The sequence below is a fragment of the Bactrocera dorsalis genome, chromosome 3 (assembly GCF_023373825.1).
Source record: "Bactrocera dorsalis isolate Fly_Bdor chromosome 3, ASM2337382v1, whole genome shotgun sequence".
NCBI classification, from domain to species: Eukaryota; Metazoa; Arthropoda; class Insecta; order Diptera; family Tephritidae; genus Bactrocera; species Bactrocera dorsalis.
Genome location: NC_064305.1, coordinates 47548242 through 47565681, shown reverse-complemented (window position 1 = coordinate 47565681; position 17440 = coordinate 47548242). Strand labels below are relative to the sequence as shown.

The 17440-nt window shown below is 36.1% G+C and overlaps 1 protein-coding gene across 13 annotated transcripts in view; it reads left to right on the top strand.

The window, feature by feature from the left end:
* The window catches only part of LOC105228775 (obscurin), a 369554-nt gene that overhangs the window by 205271 nt on the left and 146843 nt on the right, over positions 1–17440 (top strand). For all 13 annotated transcript variants that reach the window (XM_049451168.1, XM_049451169.1, XM_049451171.1 and 10 more), the window contains one exon: positions 16213–16773. In XM_049451168.1, the coding sequence (XP_049307125.1) occupies positions 16213–16773 (561 nt within the window). The remainder of the gene's footprint in view (positions 1–16212; positions 16774–17440) is intronic.

The following is a 17440-nucleotide window of genomic DNA, read 5'->3' as shown; positions in this document are numbered from 1 at the left end:
CGATGGTTTATTTGGTTGTAAAATTGCTGCTAACGGTTTTTCGTTAAATGAGTATGTTTGGTTTTCTATCCACACCGTGGAATTAGTATTTTACTGCATATGATCGGGAAAGATGTATACTTTGACTGTCAATTTTTACTGTACCGTTATATTGGTTTAGTAATATAATGCCAGGTGATATATTTTCTACCGATGGTATGTGCTGATTATTTATTAAAATGCATTCTGCCGGTTTGCTCTTTAGTAGACGAGGGACACAGGTAGTGTTGCTTATGTCTATAATATTTTTGTTATTACATATTTTTATACTATTATATTTTTTACATTTGTTCCTTATACCAAATATTTTATTATTCTTACACGCTATTACATTTTCAAATGGAATCTTATTTATATTCCTTTTTATTTTTATTGGTTTTATCATAATTGATTCACAAAGATCTTTATTAGATAACGGTATTCCAATAATGTATAGTAACATAGTTTCATTTTATGCAAGTTTAACATTTGCTAATTCGATAGATTCTTCAATATTATTTAGTGTAAAGTTATTTTTCCCTAGTGTATATTTTAATATATTTAATTCTTCATTTGACCAAATATAAGAATTAACTATGCCGGCTTTTGCCCAATGTATTGCATAGTCTATATTAATTATCTCATCTTTTATTATATTTAATTTCAATAGCAACATTATGTTGTACAACTTCATTTGTTCGTACTTCTTTTAAAATTTTATTTGATACTAGCTGACCCCGCACCCGTTTTCCTGCGTGTTTTGTAATGAAAAGAAAATTAAATTTATCATTTATTTTATTTTCAATGTTACGCAGCTTCCGGTGCGTAAATGTACAGAGAAGATAGTTTTCCAACTCGTGAGCACGCCACGTATTTTTGGCCGTGTAAAAAACATAGCAGCGCAAAATTTATGCCATACACTTCTAGCGACTATCCTTCTGTCCTGATGATTGTCATCTCAAATGCTATTTTTACGGAAACGGAATCCGTTTGAACTGAAATGGCAAATCGTGAGAACTCAAACAAATTCGTAGAATCAAGCATTCTGCCCCTTTGTATTCGATAGCTGCGTCACAATCAGTCGGGTTCCATTACACAGTTTCGACTTGTTTCGGCGCTTGTAGATTGCGAAGCATAATAACGACAGATCCAACTTTGAGACGCAAATGATGCGCTGGCATACAAAGCCCCTCCACAGAATTTAGAAACTCCACTGGATAATTCACGGCGTCGTCTTCATTGTCAAGACGATCGATCGATTTGTATGAGCGCAATTCTTCCGGAATTTGACTTTGAATCTTCCAGTTTAAGTCTCAACAATTCTTGATGAGTTCATCTTTCGTGAATCGATAAACGGCAAATGGAATTTATACCAAACCACCGGAAGTATCAACCGGAATTTATCCATATTCAATTTTTAGATGTAAAATGTCTTCGGCAATGTCATTTTTGTTCGTATCCCATAATAGACGCGGATTTGGAGGCTGATATGTCGAAATTATTATCGTGAAAAGTGTGCGAACATCATTTTCATTCCAGTGATTATCATTTTCCAGCAATTGTAATTGCTGGCTTGCTTCTCAAAAAGTTGCACACACCGTATCATTCACAGTACGCACACAGACTCATATGAAGTTGAACCGCGCACATTTATCAATAGCAACCGAAGGTAGAAGCAATCGTCGTTTTTCGGGTGGATTGTGTAAATTCATCTCATAGCATTAATTGATAACACACCTGGATGTCCATTTACTGGTTGGCCTTGCTTTCTGCGTAATTATTTCTTCAACGATGCATTCCATGCATAATATCGAGTTGAGCAAAAACTCATAAATGTTAATTTTGTTGCTAGCGGTGTTTCCATTGGCTGTACTGTATTCCCTGGGTTGAAATACACTCTTTGGCCATTCTCCAAATTAACTGCGAGACGCACAACAGTCGGAAAGCGCTACAAAGTGCTTTAGTGCAGTTCACGTATCAACCGTATCGTTCAAGACCAATAACCGCCATGTTGCTTCCTTTGGTCATGTACTTAAAAACGTATTTTATCGATTACACCAAACTGCGATACTCAACATTGACATGACTTTTGAATGTGAATTAGACAACAGTGGTGAATATAGTACGATCCGTGTGTTGTCAACTTCGATATTCACTCTTCTAAATTGAAAGCTGAATGTTCTGCCATTGTCGTGTGGTGAGCAACGCCGATAAAGTACAGTACAGTACAGCCATCATTTCTTGTTTGTGTTTCCGAAAGAAAAGCACGTGGATAGTGTTTGGTGGATTTATTGTCAGACATACAAATCGAAGTGAAGTGGGATTGTGATATCCGCAAGGCCCGTGAACCATAATGGTTTTCATCACTTCGTATAATACTGGATCTTTCTCTGCATCAGAAATCATTTCATCAATTTCATCTGGTGTAACCACCATCCAAAAAGGAATGTGTGCGTGGGGCAAACCTCTCTTTTGCCACTCAACAGAGTACATCTAGTATCTAATCGCAACATATATACGTTGCTTCTAGATAAAGTCCATCGAAGCTGTTGCTTGAAAAGTCTTGATGTGACATCGTGACGATCGCTTGCTGATTCACCGCGATCCATAATACCGCACGTATGTATTATCGCATCTTGGGAGTACTCGGTCAAGTGCCTTGCGCTGCTAATGTACTTATGTCAGTGTCGACCAAACTACCACACGCACAAAATTATACAAATGTTAGTTAAGAAGAACAAGAAGCGAAGCAAGCAGCGAAACAAAAAGTAAACAAAGCAGCTACACCGAAAATAAAGAGCTACATACTATAAACGACGCCTTTTTCTTTTGTTTACCCTTTTCTTCAGTATCAACTGCTTTGTAAATGTTCATTTTTTTTTAAATTCGCTAATTTGTTTTCTCTTTCGGAAATTTCAAGATTAGAAATATCTTTATGAGAATTTAAAAAATGCTTTTCTAAATTGAAAAGACGCTTACTCTTAAAAGTACTCTTGCACAACATACATTGCGCAAGATTATTTTCATTTTCATACATAAAAATTGATCAATTTTTTTGCTCAGTGCAAGAACAAATTTTGCCGTAGCGAGTGTCTAATTTGCTGCGAAGCTTCGGGCATGTTGATGTGAAAAAACGATCGCTCAACTGTAGGTGTGAAAAAACGAAGACTAAAAATAGTAGGAGCTGGTCGAGGCTGACTTACGTTGATGAAAAAAGAACACCGACCGATATTACAAATTTCAATCTGTAATTGATCACTTTGTGTGCAACACACAAAACATTTTCACTGAATAATTACAAAAAATTTTTGAAGCAAACGACAAATTTGAACGATTCAAATAATTGAAAAAAAAAACAAAACAAATTTGTATGGAAAAAATTTACTTTTTGGAATCGTCCAATTTTCCGACTTTTCCTCACGAAAAGCATTCAAGTTTTTTATTTCTAAACCTTCCCCGATCCACACAGAACATTCTCTGAAAATTTCCTCAAGATTGGTTCCGTCGTTCCCTTAGCGTTACTAATTAACAAACAAACATTCGTTTGTATGGGAAAAATAAAATGGTTGTTTTAGGGGTTTTCCGGCAATTATTCGGGGGTTTCTTGCCGTAAAAACCATCCTTGAGCCTCAACGAACATTTAAAAAAAAGAATTGGCAAAATTTGTCCAGGCGTTTTTGAGTTATGCGCTTACCAACACATTTTGCGATTCATTTTTATATATAAGAGTGTAGAAATATTATTTATTCTGTCGAAAATTACTTTATTGATTGTTATTTGTTCGTTATTATTTTTAATTATATCATTAATATGATTTTCTAGTATTATTAAGTCGTCGTGGTCAGGATTTCCCGCAATCCATTTCCAGACTGTTCCTAATTCGTTTACTGATTTCCTAAATCTCTTTGGTTTTAGCCTATTTAAGTATGTCTGTGTCAGTTTTAGTTCATTGATGAGGATAGGAAGGAGTGGGGTTTCTTCTTTAACTTTAGTCCTAATTGAATTACTTAAATTGTTTAGTGCGTTCTGGTATTCGTCTATGTCCACTTTGTGTATCAGTCGGAATGTTCCTGTTTGAATTTTTACTGGTCCTGTTCTAAACGTGGCTAGTTGTGAGTTTGTATAGTCTATTATCCTAAATTCAGCGTACACCAAATGTACGAAAAATCTGAAAAATTAAAATAAAGAATGATATGTAGCTAGGTCTTGATATTGCTTTTGTGTACTGTTCGTCCTTTTTCTGTGATTACGACTGGATTTGTCTTCTTTTACAATTTCTTTTCTATATCTTGCTGTTAGTTTCGAGCGTGTTCGTTTATTTATTTTAACATATATTATTTCTCCTGGGGCGGAGGTTTTATTGGATTTCTAGTTTTATTGTGAATTTCTAAGTCTTTCATCTGTAATTTTCTTAGTGTCTGGATATTTTCTCGTCTTGAGTTTTCATATTGCTGTGGGTCTATTGAAACGCGTCTTCCAAAAAAAGTTGGTCTTTTTCTGGTTGTAGAATGTATTGAGTAATTATATTCGTAGGTGCAACGATCTAAAAGTTCTTGAAATGAGCGGTGGGTGCGTTCGGTTTGAAGACAATGCATAATTTCAGAAAGTGTGGAGTGAAATCTTTCGACTTGTCCATTGACTTTGCTAGCGTAGGGGGGTGTTTTGAAAATGTTAATACCAAGTTGGTCTTCGACCATAAATTGTATTGAGGCTGAGTTTAAAGATTTTTCATTATCTATAACTATGGTTTTTGGTACACCGAAGGAAAAAAGTATTTGTCGCAAGGGTTCTCTGATATCCTCTATTGCTTTTGATTCTATTAATCTAACTTGGGCGTATTTCGAAAATTTGTCTACTGCGGTAAGTACAAGATTTTTCTCTGTACTGTATATTAGATTAGATAGACTTAGAAATTGTATGTTTTTTCCTTATCATTTGACGAAACCACAGATACAAATAATATATGTCAGCTTATTGTTTCTGCAAAATCAGTGGGAAGCAATTTCGAAACAGTAGAAGAAGTTATAATTGTGATATCTCTCCTCAAAAATGTCACAGGGGAAATAATTTATAAAGCTATTGAGGAAAATGTTTTAAATTTGTTAGACATTGAAAAACTGAGCATTATTTGTACTGATGGGGCAAAAGTTATGTTGGGAAAAAACAAAGGACTTGTGGAATATTTTTATAAAAAAAAAATCAACATACTCACATTCCATTGTATAATCCATCAGCGGGCGTTATTTGCTAAAAAATTAAATATTGTTAAAGCCATGGAAGTTTCCATCAAAATAACTAATAAAATAAGAGGCGGATACCACGCTCTGAGCCACCGAAAGTTTAAATTTTTTCTTGAAGAACTATCTTCGGATTATCAAGACCGGCTTCTATATACCGAAGTTAGATGGCTCAGTTGTGGGAAAAGTGTGCAAAGATTGTTTAATCTCAAAGATGAAGTCCAACTTTTCCTCCAAGAGCTCAATGATGAGGAATCTTTAAGCTTAGCGAACATAATGTCCAACAAAGATTTCCAACTAGACTTTGCCTTTCTGAGTGATATTACCAGCTTTATAAATGAATTAAATCTCGCTTTACAAGGCAAAAATAAATTTATATCGGAACTTATTAATAATGTTGACCAATTTAAAGAAAATTAAATATTTTTATTAGCGAACTTAAGGAGAAAAATGTCACAAGTTTACCACGTACAGAAGAAATAATATTGGAAATAGCAAACGTGAGTAAATTGGATGAATATGTGGAAGTATTGGAATCAATCGTTATTGATTTCAATAAGAGATTCAAGGATTTTGATAAAATTAGCTACATTATTATTCTCCACGATAGCCCACTTACATGTGACATAAGTCAGCAAAAATAACCTCTTCAAACTGAACTAAGGAGTCTGCAAAGGAGCGTAACTGTGCCATTGGGGAGCGGTTTGGAGCTTTGGAAGAAACTGGATTCAACTTTATATAAGAACACAATAAACGAGATCTACAAGCTTTATTCTATGTTTGGTTCAACCTACAACTGTGAAGCTGCCTTTTCCAATCTTAAAATAATCCAAAATAAATATAGAAACCACCTAACGGACAAACATATATTCGATTTAATGAGAATCAAAAATTATGAATATGAAATTGACATTAATAAAATAATTGAATAAACTAAAATAAACAAAATTTTTATTTATGAAAACTTTTTTCGGTGTAGTGCTTTGTTTACTTTTTGTTTCGCTACTTGCTTCGCTTCTTGTTCTTATTAACTAACATTTGTATAACTATATACTCTTCATACATATATTTGGATGTACATATGTATGTAATGTACCAAATTGATTTGGGTTTCCCGGAAATCAATTTCCACAATATTGTATTTATATGTTTCATACGCGATTTAAAATTTTTTGTATGAGCATAGCTTGTTTCTTTCTTTTCTTTTGTGTAATAGATGTAGACAATTTTCGTCCGCATATTAATAAGATGTGATATGTGCATCATTATTGCTTTCATACCACTTTATCAAGGTATTGACACATTCAATTGCTTCCGAAAAACTCACTTTCTGCTGTTACATATCTTCTTCGATAACTGGTTTTTCAACTTCATTGCCAGACACTTCGAAATCTTCATCATCTTCCGTATTTGAGTCGCCGTTCCAATTTTCGATGTCTTCTCTGCTGACGTCAACACCACCGAGGAATTTCGTCTTCGCTTTCATATTGATCATCGTCCCACTGCTTTTTATTTTTCCAAGCTTTTATAAGCTCAGCTCTTGGCAATTCATCCCATGCTGATTTAAGCAGCCAGATGGCATCACGAATTGAATGTCTTTTCAAAATATTCTCAACCGAAATGTTTTCTTGTGCTACAATGTTCCATAACAGTTTAGCCCGGTATCCTAACTTAAGCAGTCTAAAGCGATTTTGACCCACGGGCTGTCACGTTAGGTGGTCATCTGACTGTAAATTGTCAATTGGTTTATGTGCAGTACAGTTATCTATCAGCAATAACGCCCTTGATGGTAAATTATTTTCAGTAAAAATTTCCGAACCTGAAAAATATTTTCGCACACTTAAAAATTTAAAATGATAAAAAAAATTTACCTGCTTAATAAACGAATGATGGAACTAGCGGAAGAATAGCTCTAAATTCATCCAAGACTTTTGCAAGTTAGCATATTCCAATGGGTTTTAAACCCCTTTGAAGCAACGAGTATTTGCGGATTTACCAATTATCAATGGATTCAATTAATGCGAAGTATGAATGAACGCTGTTATTTCTGACTTGTCGCTTGAGAGAAACCGAATTGCTTAACGCAGTCAGTTAAATGCAGTAAACCATGCAAGTTATAACTAACTAAATGGGCTCCGTATATACTCCCAAATATATCAAAGAACTCTTGTAATATTTGTTGGGCAACATTAGCTTCAGTATTATATGATTTTTCACACATACAGCCTTTTAGGACAAATATGACTATATCCAATAAAAACAGCCTAACCCTGCCAGCCAAAAGTGGCGAAAAAACTAATGAAACAGTAGGTTTTGGAACCTTCAAAAGTAGTGAGCACGCCATAAGCCGCGTGAAGATTCTAACCATTTATATATCTACATATATGTTCAGCACAACTCACTTATTTTCACATAGTATATACTTACTTAACAATTTATATTTGTGATTCACGTGATATTGCTGCTGCGCCTATTTCAATTCTGTCCTGATTTCCAATGCTATAAAACAAATGAAGTAATTATTCGCAAATTATTTAAAAAAAAATCCATATAAAATGCATTGCACGAGCACGAATGACATGTGTCTTTTAATCGTTTTTTTTATTACCCTTTTTGAGATTTTCTTTTGGCACTAAAGACAATTATGTTTTCTCATTCGCACTCATTGAAATAAATCAAGAAATGAAAGAAACTTTCTTTCATCGCATTTAGGCAAACAAAAAATAACCCGAACATGTGCGTTGGTGTTAGTGCATGAGAAAAAATGTGTAATTGTATTGAAATATTTGAGAAAAGTTGTTAGCCGTGGCTGGCAGGGAAACTCTGTCGCATTCCAATTGCGAATTTCATCTAAACTTCAACATATCCTGCCAAGCTCAAAAGTAACTAAATTAGAGAGAAAAGCTTTTTTTCTTTAACTTTGCTGACATTTATATTACCTTTTTAATAAACAACTGAAGCAACTTTTTACAGACACCAATATCTACAAGATGCATTGGCTGTAATGGAAATTGGGAATTGGGAAATTACCTAATAATAAAATGGTTTCTGTAAATTGAAATTGAGTAATATGATGTGATCTGTCAATTCTAGTTTTAAAAGACAAATCAGTTCTGAAATGAACTTATAAGTTTTTGAAAAACAGACTCTTCTCTCTTTGTAATCTCCGATTCCGTCGCATTTCGAACAGCTACTTTTTCCTATGTGCGTTTGCACACCTGTGACAAAAGCTCGAGGGGGAGAATCGCAGCAAAATAAAGAAGTGTTAAATTTGTTTTTATCAGGATAAGAACCTACCTGAAGACCGTTTTCTTTTAAATAAGCTACTTCTTCACAAAAGTCTTTTAAGAAATCGTTGATATTTCAGTACTTTTTTGTTCCAAAAAAAACGTGCTACTACCAATACGTTTGGAAAATCAACGTTAGACGCTAAAATTGGCCATAATACATTGTTCGAACTTTTGAATAATCTAAAACCATCCCCATTCCCATATCAAGCACAATGCTATCTTTTATTTCAAGGTGAGGAAATGAATTTTTCTCAAAACAGTTTTGAATTCCTCTATATAAAAACGCGCCACTTGGAATAGTTTGAGTATTAACCCCAGGTTTGAAACAAATCAAAGCAAATCAAAGGATTTATCATTTTCTACTAATATTTTCGCATTGTCATTATCACTAAGAATGGTATCTTGGCTGTCGCAATCACTTATATATGTGCTCCATTCTTCCACATCTGGATCGCAATCAGAACTCACATCAATATCACATCTTCTTCTTCTTCTTTTTAATTGGCGTAGACATCGCTTACGCGATTATAGTCGAGTTAACAACAGCGTGCCATTCGTTTCTTCTTTTCGCAACGTGGCGCCAATTGGATATTCCAAGCGAAGCCAGGTCCTTCTCCACTCGGTCCTTCCCCGGCGGGTCCTTCCCCGGCGGGTACTGCGTCGAATACTTTCAGAGCTGGAGTGTTTTCTTCTATTCGGACAACATGACCTTGCCAGCGTAGCCGCTGTCTTTTAATTCGCTGAATTATGTCAATGTCGTCATATATCTCATAGAGCTCATCGTTCTATCGAATGCGATATTCGCCGTGGCCAACGCGCAATTGACTATAAATCTTTCGCAGAACTTTTCTCTCGAAAATTCGCAACGTCGACTCATCAGTTGTTGTCATCGTCCAAGCCTCTGCACCATATAGCAGGACGTGAATTATGAGTGACGCATAGAGTAAGATGACTGTTTGTTTGATGACAGGAGATATTTCGTCTTGCCCTCGTTCACTGCAAGAGCCATTTGTTTTGCTTCCTTGTCCAGTCTGGAGAAAGCAGTACTGACGGCGCGGGTGTTGAGGCCGATATCAATATGATTCTGACGGAGCTTTTGGTGCTGCTCAACGTCAGCTTACACAGCTGTATTAGTTTTGCGAGGATACCAAATTCAGACTTCACGGCATAAAAGCAGCTCCTTTTCGTGCTGTCGAAAACAGCTTTGAAATCGACGAAGAGATGGTGTGTGTCGATTCTCCTCTCACCGGTCTTTTCCAAGATTTGGCGCATGGTGAACATCAGGCCGGTTGTTGCTTTGTCAGATCTAAATCCACACTGATAAGGTCCAATCAGTTTGTTGATTCCTTTTTTATGGATTGAGCATAGCACACTTAAATTCCAATCGTTGGGCATACTTTCGTCCGACCATATTTTATAAAGAAACTGATGCATGCTCCTTATCAGTTCTTCGCCGCCATGTTTGAATAGCTCGGCCGGCAATCCATCGGCTCCCGCCGCTTTGTTGTTCTTCAGGCGGGTAATTGCTATTCGAACTTCTTCATGGTCGGGCAATGGAACGTCTGCTCCATCGTCATCGATTGGGGAATCGGGTTCGCCTTATCCTGGCGTTATGTGTTCACTGCCATTCAGCAGGCTGGAGAAGTGTTCCCTCCATAATTTAAGTATGCTCTAGGCATCGGTGACTAGATCGCCTTTGGGGGTATGCTCCGGTCTTGAAACCTTCTGTAAGCCGCCTCATTTTTTCGAAGAATTTTCGAACATTACCCCTGTCGGCCAGCTTATCAAGCTCTTCGTACTCAGGCATTTCGGCCTCTTTCTTTTTCTGTCTGCAAATGTGTCTCGCTTCCCTCTTCAACTCTCAGTATCTATCCCATTCTGCACGTGTTGTGGTCGATCGTAACGTTGCGAGGTAGGCAGCCTGTTTCTCTCCGCTGCGACACGGCACTCCTCGTCGTACCAGTTGTTCTTTTGCATTTTCCGAAAACCAATGGTTTCTGCTGCAGCTTTACGTAAGGAGTTTGAAATGCCGTCCCACATTTCCCTTATACGTTATGTTGACGAGTGCTCTCAGAGAGCAGGAGTGCAAGCTGAGTAGAAAATCGTTCGGCTGTCTGTTGTGATTGCAGCTTCTCTACGTCGAGCATTCCTTGTGTTTTTTGACGTGCGTTTTTTGCTGCATAGAAGCGGGTGCGAATCTTGGCTGCAACAAGATAGTGGTCCGAGACGCACATCTAAAACACTGGAGACGTGTCTTCCGTCTATTACAACATGATCGATCTGGTTGATAGTTTTTCGATCCGGAGACAGCCAGGTAGCTTGACGAATCTTCTTATGCTGGAATCTAGTACTACAGATGACCATATTTCGGGCACCGTCGAAGTCGATCAGCCTCAACCCATTTGGGGATGTTTCCTCGTGGAGGCTGAATTTACCGATCGTAGTGGGAAAGATACCTTCTTTGCTCACCCTGGCGTTAAAGTCACCAAGCATGATTTTGACATCGTGGCGGGGGCAGCTCTCATCGGTGCGCTCCAAGCACTCATAAAAGGCATCTTTGGTCACATCGTCCTTCTCTTCCGTCGGGGCGTGGGCGCAAATCAGCGATATGTTGAAGAGCCTTGCTTTGATGCGGATTGTGGGTAGACGTTCATTCGCCGGAGTGAATGATAGTACTCGGCAACGGAGTCTCTCTCCCACCACGAATCCCACACCAAAGTTGCGCTCATTTATATGGCCACTGTAGTAAATGCCACAAGTACCTACTCGTCTTGCCCTTTTCCCGTCCATCGCATTTCTTGGACGGCGGTGATGTCAGCCTTTATTTTCACGAGGACATCAACCAGCTGGGCAGCGGCACTTCCCAATTAAGGGACCGGACATTCCAGGTGCATGCTCTCAAATCGTAGTCCTTATTTCGTTTGCCACGGTCGTCATCAAAAGTGGGGTCTCTCATCCGGGGCTGTCGTTTAGTTTTCACTGGTACTGTTGGCGGGTCCCAAACCCAGCGCACAACCCTATGTGGGGGATATTTCGCATTCTCACTGTAGCTCACCTTCAAGCGGATGTTCTTAGGCTACCTAGAGGATATTTGGTCAAAGACCGGAAGTCATGAGCTGCTTGAGTCATATGTAAAAGAATCGTTTCTGGCCCCTCCCAAGTGAATTTCGGCAAATTTCGGTGCACTGAGATTAAAAGCTTTTTTTTCTCGGCTCATATAAGAACTAAATGTATTTTTTTATATTGAAATTTATTTCGTTTAGTCACCTTTTTAAATTACGGATATATCACATTTACTAAATGTGTATGGTTAAAATTTATAATAAAATTTAATTAATTCAAAACTTTTTACATTTACACGCGCGTACCCAATTTCTTTTTCTTTGAATTCGAATTTTCGCAACAAATAAATAAACATATAGTAAACATTCATGTTATAATGTCGTACATATGTATGTATACTTTTACATGCCTCGTTTTCCATAATCGGTGATGAGTTCGTAATCAGTTTGTCTCCTTTTGTTTTGTTTTTACAGAAAAGCTGTTGAGTGATGAACTTGTATTATAAAACAAACAAAAGACACAGCTGATTGACTTTTTACATGTTTAAATTATTTGTGAGGGTGTGTTAATAATAATTAAAAATTGTGTAAATGTGTAGGGGATTCGATCTTGTACATACGCATATGTACATACAAATCAACAAATTTTTAAAAACTCCAATTCGGGCAAAAATTCCTGCAAATTGTGTCAAAAGTGTACAAGATATAGGGCGAAAATGGGTTTTTTCTATGGCTTTTAATAAGATGTCTTGTAAATTAACTATCAATTTCTTCAAAAACCGTATTGTGAGAACTTTGGAACTTCAGAATTTGCGTGGCTTCTAGTTCCTAAATTTTATATACTTAATACAGAAGATATTTTGTAAAAATTCACTTTTGTTTGAACCACCTCATGAAACTTATAGGTACGTAGATAAAGGGGGGTGGCAGAACGTCCTTGGCCCCGGGCGCCCGAAGTTGTAGCTACGCGACTGTTACTTTAGATAGTCCCATCGATTGTTTGGAGCTTGTTTCTTGTAGAAGATGTTTTGATGCCTAACGAAGCCAAAGTCCCCACTGATATTCTCCACAATTTCACATCTATTTTTAACGCTTAGGGTTTTCACAAGTCTCATAAAGTTATAACGATTCGAAAACATAGCATTGAGAATTGTAAATGTGCACATTCATTTTTGTATGAAATACAACAACAATTTTTTAAACAAGTGTAAAAATTTATAATTTTACGAGTTTACATACAATGCTTTATGACGGGTTATGAGTACGCACTTACACTAGATCACATTGCATTTCCGTATTTTATATATTCAAACAAATATTCTGACAACAAAAGACAAAAAGAAATTAACTTCGAAATAAATAGTGCAACGTAAACATTTAAGGGAAGGCAATTGATACAATGTGAGAAGTAGGCCACTTGACAAATATTGTTGCAACTACAAGTGGTTGCGCCAATATAACAAATAACAAAAATATATAAAGAAAGAAAAGATTGTAATAGAAAGTAAAACCTAGCTTAAGTAAAATTTCTAAATAAACTGACAGAAGAATTTTGACGGTTAATCGGACAAGTCGAGTTTTTCTATTCGCGATTCACTAAACCGAAGTTTAGTATTAATTAGAATATTTGAACTAAAGTTCAGTATTCACCGGTCAACGAGTTAAACTTAAATTTAACAAAAATTTAGTATTGAACACGCGTTCAATAATTACAACTCGCGTGCCATTCGCCAGTTACCAGTCGAAATGATCGAGTGAGTCTCAAAGGAGGGGCCATCTGAGATGTAGCCGCAGCCATCATTTGAAAGAGATAATATTAAAAAAATAAATGTCAAAGAATGTTAATTCGAATGATAATAAGTATTCCCCATTAAATTTGAACGGTCTTTTTTGTACGGTTGTATGTATCACCTAAAACTAAGTGAGATAGATATAGGATTATGTATATATACATGAGCAGGATGACGAGAAAAGTCGAAATCCGGTTAACTGTCTGTCTGTCAGTCCGAGCAAGCTGTAACTTGGGCAAAAATTTAGATATCTCGATGAAACTTGGCATGTAGATTCCGTATTACAAAACAATTTCGAGTTAGTAGATGGGGGCAGTCGGACCTCGGGACTAGGAATGGCAACGATTAATCATTTGATTAAATTAATCGATTATTTTCATTAAATTTACGATTTAATTGCATCGAAACACCTTTTCTAATTACTCGACTATTACTCGAGTAATTACAAAATAATCGCAAATAGCATTTTGATATTTAATACATTTTATGTTCATCTAAATTAGTGTATAAGGGTCGAAATTGGTCGCATCAGTCATTAATGACTGGAAACGATGTAAACGTAGTTAAATTCTAATATGTCAACGTTGTTTAATATCAACAAATGAATGTCTGGTAACACTGCATTTACAGTTAAGACAAATGCATTTTACGTTCAGTTGTTTGAAGAGCAATGGCGCGAGTTAAAAGCGTAGTGTGTAAATTTTTTAATAAAATAAACAGTAACTACGTTAAATGTCAACTTTGCTGCAAAAATTTAAAATTTTCTAATAACACATCAAATACGTTGCAGCATTTAAAATTAAGGCAAAAGCTACGGCATGGAATAGTGGAAATGGTTATCAAGAATAATTTACCTTTTGACTTTGTTGACGCTAAAGCTAAAAAATTCATTTCAATGACCCATTCATTAGCGTTTCTTCCAGTTATAAAGTTTTTACATACTGAAATAACAGTTTCAGATGATACTATGGTAACGGGCAGCGAGTCGTCAGTGGAATCGGTAGAGAATGAGTTTGACCTCTGGGCTCCTCACAAAATCCAGTGCACAAAAGAAGGAGAAAGGACAACGATTTTGCATCTCCACAAGATGAATTGAGCTTTTATTTGAATTGTCAGGTATTAGAACTAAGTCGAAACACTATTGATGCTTGGGAACTTTCAAAAAAGTATTGTTATCTACTTGGTACCTCAGTACCAGCTGAGCGGCTTTTCTCAAAAGCTGGTGCAACTGCGACCGAAAAACGCAATCATTTGACAACAAAACGTTCATCGAAATTGCTTTTCCTTCAAACTTGGTTGAACAGAGAATAAATTTTCTTGACTTCAATGAACATATTTTCATTAATATTTTAATTTTATTTCCGTTTTTGTTTTTGTGTATATACCAACATAATTTTTACGTCTGAAATAAGAATATAGTCTCCTAAATTTTATAGGTTTTATTTTTACGCAAAGTTGCAAAACATAATCTTTCAAGCAAGAGAATTCTTTTACTTTAAGATTGCTGTACATATTTTGAAAAATTTAATGTCATTGTGCTACTTAACTTCAAATATAGGCCATTTTCTCTTTTAGGATATGTCTGGGACTCTGATAGAGCATTATAATACAAGATTCGGCGCTGAAACTTGGTGTTGGTCTTTATGCAATTTAGTACTATTTGAAAACATTGGAATTAATCGATTAATCGGTTTTTTTACATTAATTGCAATTATTTTTTTATATCTTGTAATTAATCATTTGATTACTTAATCGATAAAAAAAAAAAAGAATTGACATCCCTACTCGGGACCCAACTTACCGATTTTGACAAAATTTATTATGTGGCATTATTTATGAAATCGGACAACAACCACAGCTACTTCTTACATAGCACAATTTTAAGTTCCACTTTATTTGTTCAGTTTCCAGTACACAAATCCAAAAAAATTGTCCAAGCCCCTAGGTACCAAATATTTAGCCCCGGTACCTATAGCTGACTTTTGATGGAAAATGTCGGTCAATGTGTAATATACATATATAATTTGAATTAAAAGATAATTCTTCTCTTATAATGGTGTGTCTGTATGTCAAAAATGGGTTAAATGGGACCAATACTTCCCTTTTACTACATACTTATACCCCCCATATATGTACTTAATATAAAAATTTTACAACTTCGAGGTGACTTTGTACCGCATATACATACCGGCCAATATGCGAGTTATCCCAATAAAAATATAAAGTGTCTTTTATTCATAATTTAATTCATAGTCCACCTCTTCAACCCTGGAGAGAGCTTGGATTGTACAATGTCCTCAACTAGCGTTGTGTGGTTGACTGTGCCAACGCTACGTGTATGATTTGTTTGAAATTTCCCTTGATATCATATTCATTAGGAACTTCATTAACCGAATTCGCTCGTACGTTATTAAAGGTTCCCTTGATATTGGGAAGGGTGCCTTCCTCCCAGATTTATAAATAAGAGCAATGTCGGCCGACCAGCCTTTACGAAGGGCATGCTGAGTCCCAGAAATGCTATTTCTTGCAATTCAGTCTCTAGTGCACAGGCCCGTCAGCCTTTCCAATGTTTTCCATAGAAACGAGGTGAGATTTGAATATCTTGCGAAATTTATTCGTGATTAATCACTTTTTATATGCTAGCAAATAACTACATATTTTTCTTAATAATAAAAAGAGAGATTGAAAAATAGTTGATCATTCTTGCGTCGGTCGAAAGTTATATTTTAAATTAAGTAATATTTCTACATGTTATGTTTATAAAAAAAAAAATTATTTTTAATTTGCATTTCATTTTATTATCTTCGTCTAACAGAGGATAAAAATCCCTTTGGGTCTTTAAGTGGGCAAATCCTTCCAGCCGGAGAAAAGTCTACATTCTCTTGGAAACGTAATGGGGTTGAATTTGACCCAGAAGAACGATTTAAGGTTTTGTTCGGCGAAGACGAAGACTCTCTAGCTCTAGTATTTCAACATGTTAAGCCAGAGGATGCAGGAATTTATACATGTGTAGCTCAAACTACGACAGGCAATATATCATGTAGTGCGGAGCTAACTGTTCAAGGTGCTATACAAACACTATACAAAGAGCCAGAAAAGCCAGTCTTGGTTATCGAACATCGCGAAGCTAATACAACAATAGGAGGTACAGCAATTCTAGAATTACAGTGCAAAGGCTTTCCTAAGCCAGGAGTTGAGTGGAAGCATGACGGTGAAATTATTGAAGTAGGCGAAAAACACAAAATTTTATATGCCGATGAGGAAAGCATGTCCTTAGTCATTAAAAATATTACTACAGAAGACGCAGGGGAATATACCATCCATGCAAGGAACGAACTGGGGGAAGATGAGTCATCTATAAGCCTGGTTGTAAAAGGTACGTAATATATGACTTATTTTTTTACTACTGCAACATGTTGCTAAAGAGTATAATAGTTTCGTTCACTTAACGATTGTACGTATAACCTAAATTAAGCGAGATAGATATACAGTTAAATATAAATAAACGATAAGGATGACAAGAAAAGTTGAAATCCGGTTGACTGTCTGTCTGTCCGCCCGTGCAAGCTGTAACTTGAGTAAATATCTTGATGAAACTTGATATGGGGGGTCCTTGGTACAAAACATGACGATGGGCGTAATCGGACTACTGCCACGAACACAAACGCCGTTAACCGAAATCTAATAAAGAGCCATAACTAAGCACTAAATTTAGGACCTCGCAGTAGCAAGGAGCACATTTGGGTAAAAAATTTGGAAAAAGTGGGTGTGGTTCCGCCCTGTAATAAGTCTCCTAAACTACTAAAGCTACAATATTGTATTTTTGTGTATCAAAAATGTGTTGAATCGGACCAATACTTCCATTAGCCCCCATATACCTAATATTAAAGATTCTCGTGTTTCCAGGTGACTTCATATTAGACATATCGGCCAATATTTGAGTTATATTCATGAAAATTATGGAACATGTTTCACACATAATTTTTTTTTTTGCCTAAAATAAATAAAATTTTGCGAAAACTTGAACTACCCTCCCATATAAC